This window comes from Coregonus lavaretus (assembly GCF_964263955.1).
Source record: "Coregonus lavaretus genome assembly, chromosome: 39".
In the NCBI taxonomy this organism is placed as follows: domain Eukaryota; kingdom Metazoa; phylum Chordata; class Actinopteri; order Salmoniformes; family Salmonidae; genus Coregonus; species Coregonus lavaretus.
Window position 1 is genome coordinate 28433288 of NC_140026.1, and position 6563 is coordinate 28439850.

The 6563-nt window shown below is 42.3% G+C and overlaps 1 protein-coding gene across 4 annotated transcripts in view; it reads left to right on the plus strand.

Annotated features, from left to right (window-relative positions):
- The window catches only part of LOC311113185 (uncharacterized protein), a 28451-nt gene extending 22587 nt beyond the window's left edge, over positions 1–5864 (plus strand). For all 4 annotated transcript variants that reach the window (XM_084156377.1, XM_084156375.1, XM_084156376.1 and 1 more), the window contains one exon: positions 1693–5864. In XM_084156377.1, coding sequence (XP_084012503.1) covers positions 1693–2518 — 826 coding nt within the window. In that variant the 3' untranslated portion in view covers positions 2519–5864. The remainder of the gene's footprint in view (positions 1–1692) is intronic.
- Positions 5865–6563: the final 699 nt, after the last annotated feature.

A 6563-nucleotide genomic window follows, 5' to 3' on the forward strand; every position in this document is an offset into this window, starting at 1 on the left:
TTAAATGTATTTGGCTAAGGTGTATGTAAACTTCTGACTTCAACTGTATCAGAATAGGAACCGATGGGGTTGCTTTTTCTATTTATTCACAGAAGACTCATGCAATACACTTGCCAATTTGTCTGTTTTGTGAAGAAATAGTATTTGGGTTGTTATTGGGGTTTTTTCTGGGAATCCTACCTAAGCTTCTGTCTCACTTTTTGAAAGAAGCCTGAAATTCCACCTTGGCAGACACAGCTGTAGCCTGAACTTGGAGGAAAGACAAAATGGAAAACATTATTTTCTCAGTTTATAATTGTGAGGAGAGAGGGAGGGAGGGAGCAGGTAGAGGGAAGAAACTCAAGTGAAGGATACATTGGGGAGAGGACAATTGTGGGGAGAGAGAAGAAAGAAAGAAAGAAAGAAAGAAAGAAAGAAAGAAAGAAAGAAAGAAAGAAAGAAAGAAAGAAAGAAAGAAAGAAAGAAAGAAAGAAAGAAAGAAAGAAAGAAAGAAAGAAAGAAAGAAAGAAAGAAAGAAGGGTGGGGGAAAACTTGAAGGAAGATACTCGAGTGAGGGAATGAGAAGAGGACTGGAGAGAGGGAGAGGTTGTGGAGGACAATATCATACAGCGAGAGGATGAGTGCTCAAACACAGAGAGGAGAGAGGGGTGAGGTTGAAGCGAGAGGGAGAGGTAAAGGGTTGAGGACAGACAAGCTGAGCAAGAGACACCACACTTTGAGGTGTGAGATGGTGTGTGGGGGTTGTGTGATTTGTGGGGTATGAGGAGTGCTCAGGGAGTGCATGGTGAAAGAGAGAGGGAGTGTGTGATCAGCATAAGGTGCTCACAGCTGGAAGTGTCTGACAGCCTGTTACAAAGTCCACAAATAAAGGCCCCTATCTATACTGCCCCTGTACTATCTGTGTTAGTGTTTACCTTTTTCACTCTCTGTCTCTCTGATCTCTCTCTGTTGCTCTCTCTCTATTTCTGTCGCTCTCTCTCTCTCTGTCATTCTCTGTCTCCCTCTACCTCTATTCTCTCTCCTCAGACACAGGGGCATACAACAACAAAACAGAGAAAGGAGAAATATGCATAACATTTGTTTACATCAGACATTTTGAAAAAGACACTCAGGGGTACCTTTGCATCAGCGTCCTCTGAACTAATGTGGTCTCTTATCTCAAACCCCTGTTATTGTTCTTCACAGATGTTTTTTCTATTGCTGATGCATATTTTATCTTAAACAAAAGGTGTGTGTCCACTCCGTGTGTGTGTGTGTGTGGTGTGAGGTGTATTGGTAGTGTCTTTCACTACTAGGAGAGGTGTCCTTGTTTTGACAGTGTGCAAGGGAGTGTGTGAGGGTGTTTAATCGATTCTCAGGCAAAGCTGACACCCTGAGACTACTGTGTCAATGTGCCTAAATAGCCTGCCTCTCGTATTTCTTCTCTGTGTCTTAGAGAAACAATGAAAGTCATGCGTGACTGGTCCTTGGAAGTTGACAGTTCTCTATAGAACACAGGGACTGTTGACAAGACGGGAATAATAACTATTGTTATTGAATTGCTATTTGATTTATTCACATTTGTAAATAAACGTGAACTGCTGAATTAACTAAACATGCTATCTATGTGTTTATCTTTGTCTGTATCTAATGGTCTCCCTCTCCCCTTTCTCTATCTCTCTCTATCTCTTCCTCTCTTCTTCCCTCTCTCAGTTACATCTATGATCCGACCGTTCCGGTGGATGTCCACGGCAGGAAGAGGGACCCGGCAGAGAGCTCTCTCTACCGGCCCCACTACCTCCCAGCAGACGGTGTGGACCAGTCCAACACCAAGCAGAAGCAGGGCTTCCACAACCTGGGCTTCAGCAACAACAACAAGTACAACGATGAAGGAGGTGGAGGACGAGGAGGAGGCCTCAAGCTGGAGATCGACAACAACCAGATCAACAAGCTTCACGCCGTGCCCGCCAACCCAGAGAGGGGGCAGGCAGTCAAGCCTTGGGCAGGGGAGGGTGGTGGTGGTCTGTATATCCTCCATCCAGAGGGCCAGGTGCCAAGACAAGATCCATCTAAGGGCCCCAGCCAAGTCCCAATCTACCCCAACACACTCTCCCTGGATCATAGTCACAATCTGACCCACTTGGGTGACAATGACTCCCACAAGATTAGGATGGTCCAAAATGGCTTGGACGCCTCCATAGGGGACCGGTCCGGAGTTGGGTGCTACACCTCGTTGACGGACGAGCTGGATGAGGGGGTGGGGGGCACGCCTGAGTACCTGTGCGACACGGGGGACGAGGCGAGCGTCCTGTCTGCGGACATTCCAACCAGTACGACTAGCCTGTCCTCGGCAGACACGAAGGATGATAGGAGGGCGCCGGACGCCACTACCGTAGAGAGTGGGATCGGGATCTCGGTAACGAAGAGCGACGATCAGGGAGGGGAAGAAGATGACGTGCAGAGCGTCACAGACTCTATGGTGGCGGAAGCTCTGGGGGCTCTAGAGGCAGCGACCGCCGGGGAGGACTATGAGGACTAACTCTTTAAAAACTCTTCAATCTTTTCTACAAGGCCTCTAACTATTCCAAAAAACACAATCTAACTTTGATATCTATTTAGCTTCAATATCTGCTGGGGTGAACAGAACAATATTTTTTTTTAAACAAAAACATGGATTCATTTTTTAACATACTGTAGATCATACATATTCTTCAAGTGAGTCACGGACATATGTGTGACTATTTTTCCAAGGATTGGGTTGCGTAACGGTTGTCTGTTGCCTTAATGTTTGTTGTACTCTGAGGAGCAAGAGAGAATAATACTCTTGGCACTCGACTGTGAACATTCCCAGTGTCTTAATCCTAATTCCTAAACTACAGTACATTTGACACTCCTTGGTCTACACTGAGTATACCAAACATTAGGAACACCGTCCTAATGTTGAGTTGCAACCCCCGCCCCCCATTAGAACAGCCTCAATTCATCGGGGCATGGACTCTACAAGGTGTCGAAAGTGTTTCACAGGGATGCTGGCCCATATTGACTCCAATGCTTCCCACAGTTGTGTCAAATTGGCTGTATGTCATTTGGGTTGTGGACCATTTTTGATACACACGGGAAACTGTTGAGCGTGAAAAACCCAGCAGCGTTGCAGTTTTTGACACAAACCAGTGCGCCTGGCACAACCGGTGCGCCTGGCACCTACTACCAAACCACGTTCAAAGGCACTTACATTTTTGTCTTGCCCATTCACCCTCTGAATGGCACACATACACAATCCATGTGTCAATTGTCTCAAGGCTTAAAAATAATTATTTCACCTGTCTCATCCCCTTCATCTACACTGATTGAAGTGGATTTAACAAGCGACATCAGTAAGGGATCATGCAGTAGCTTTCACCTGGATTCACCTGGTCAGTCTGCCATGGAAAGAGCAGGTGTTCTTAATGTTTTGTACACCTTGTGTATAGTTCTAAATTTCTATGTTCCACCAACATAGTTCTACAGTGCTTATAGAATTTATATTTCTATATTATGTTCTATAAATGTTCTATTCAGTGGACATACATTAAGTACACGCTTAGAAAAAAGGTTTCCAAAGGGGTTCTTCGGCTGAACCCTCTGGAAAGGGTTCTACATGGAACCAAACATTTTTTTCAAAGGGTTCTGCTATGGGGACAGCCAAGGAACCCTTTTAGGTTCTAGATAGGTTATTGCCATGGCTTTGTTTGTCTTCAGAGAGCTTGCTGTGCTTCATTGTATGAACACACATTGACAGGTCATCTCCAGCTATCTATTTTTGTATTGTATCCATGTTGTTGTTGTTTTTTTTACTAGTTTTTCCTATGTTATTTATATCCTGACTGGTTGGCCCAGACCTTTCAGAGACATTGCCCAAAGCTTGGAGAAGAGAATTAGACAAGTGAAGAAAAATATAATAGAGGTAACCACATGGGTTGTTGTTGTTCCTGTCTGTTGTCTGACCAGTGACGTTAGTTCAGCTTACAACCTCCCATTGTGAAGCATACTGGGCTGACCGAGGGGAGACATGATGACATAAGACCCTATGAAAGGAAGGAATGATATCACTGATATACTTAGCATTTTCCCTCGTATGAAAACATTATACATTTGTGAAGGGTCTTTGTTTCAATGAAGGAACATTCTTTTTTTTATCATGACTATCCTTTTAAAGTCATTGTTTGTTTGCCAAAATCATTTCAATTCAAATGTATATATACATAAAAGGCATTTAGATATTTAATTTGCTATGATATGTACTGCAAAGTAGCCATAAATTATTTTTTAATCAAAGCACAGACATTTTCAGGGGCACAATATTTTAAGAAAGATAATTGGTCATGTTTCTATGGTTGCTCAAAAATCCCTATATTCCTCTCATACACACCCCTCTCCCTCTTCTCAAAATCTTTATTTTTTCCCCTTTATCTTTCTTTCTTTCTTTGTCTCTTTCCATCCCAGTTCCAATTATGTGCAAGAAAGACAAAACCCAGCTTGTAACACCTGTGTAGCCTGTGTGTGTGAGTGTGTGTGCATATGCGTACGTGTGTGTCTGTGTTTCTTTATTCGTTCCCTCATTCATTTGTTCTCTGAGGTCTGAGTGTGGGGTGTGTGTTTAGGGGATGGTAGCTGAAATGTTCCTCTGACAGCCCTATGATGTGCCTTGCAGGCAGAGCCTTGGGTCCAGGCTTAACGAAGGCCCCAGAGCATTAATCAGGCCAAAAGAAGACGCCAGGGACTCACAAACACCCGCTTAAGTACAACACCCTGGCTAAGGCGGTAAACATGCTAACTTTGGCTCACCACATGATAGCTGTTAGTATGTCTCTCCCAAAAAGCTTTTTTAGAAGATCTTTTGACGTTTCTTTTTTTTTGCCGCTTTCTCTCGCCAATCCCTTTTTCGATTTTCTTCCCCAAGTTTTGTCTCTGTTTGTCTTGGTATAATCACACACCATTTTTTTTTTTTGGATGGGGGGTTACGTTTAAAAGGAGCATCCACCCACCAACCTATCTTTGTTACTGTGGCATTATAGGGTCAAGTGCTTTTTGCCAGGTCTTTAAGCTGTAATGTGATTGCTTCTGCCTTAAACAGTGGCCTTCCTCTTAGGGCTCGATTCAATGTGTATCGCTAAAGATCTGCGCTATAGCACGATTGAAATTTAAAGGCAATGTTACCGCGTTCTCGGAGACTGCATTCCTGGTAAACGTTGCATATGTCGGCTCAATCGGAAATGACCTTTTTATTTCAATCGCGCTATAGCACAGATCTTCAGTGCTACGGATTGAATCGAGCCCTTAATATCGCCTTGTAAAGTTGCTCTTTTCATTAGAAGGAAAACTGAAATGTGACTCAGCTACTAAATCCTCTCAGACAGAGATCACATGGTGTGGAGGCTGTTATTACACATCTCACACAATAGTACCAAAGATTTCATCTCACTACTGAATGACAGACAGTATGGGCTTCATAATGGCCTGCGATGTCACACACAGTGGGATAAACTAGCTACTACCCCTTCAACCATCTTGGGATCTTACTTTTGGTGTGTGTATGTGTGTGTGTGTGTGCTTGCATGTTTGTGTGTGTATGAACAGTAGACAGAGGGGTACAGTTCCAACTCTGATACCTGGGGTTGAAGGTCAGATAGAAATCTATATGTTGAAGAGTGAATGGAGCTTTGTCTGTCCAACCTGTACAGTAGATTGTCTATTTCTCATTATAAACAGAACAGTACCCTTGAGAAGAACCGCACATTGTGAAGAAAGACAGATTTCAGTGGACAAATAAAGGGTTCTATTTTAAAATGTGTGTACATTGTACGGTCTCTGTAAAATTCACATAAATAAAATGGCCATGAAAATAATTGTTGGCACCGGTGATATGTTTGATTTCCGTATATGGTGTTTTAATTAGTTCCTAGTCCCTTATGTACATTGGGTTAGAGAGATGTGGGGTGTACATTTAAAAATGTTGGTTTTCTCAAGGCTGTTGGGTTTGTCAACGATAATTATGGTGTAGTTACTTAAAGGGATAGATCACATAACTTAAATACCCTGTTAGTCTACACCGGGACAGTGGGTTTGATTCATGGGACAACCCATACGTAAAATGTATGCATGCATGACTGTTTTGGATAAGAGTCTGCAAATGGCATATATATATATATATATATATATACATATATATACATATATATATATATATATATATATATATATATATATATATATATATATATATATATATATATATATATTAATAATATATTATTTAGAGGAGAGCTGGTCTGAAATCAGTTTTTAACGACAGAAAATAACTACTGTAACCATTGAAGCTCTGCCTAAGGATGAGTTACATTTCCCTAATCATGTGACCTACATGACATCCCTGGTAAACTTCACTCTGGGAGATATAGTGTGAACAGCACGCAGGGAAGCAGGACAGCATTTATTTTGTATTTACAGATTCATGTTTCACACCACAGTTAAATACACAACACTGAGAGGAGGGTATCAGTTAAGTAATTGAACTATTACTACTGCCAGAGAAATAAGCCCAGAAT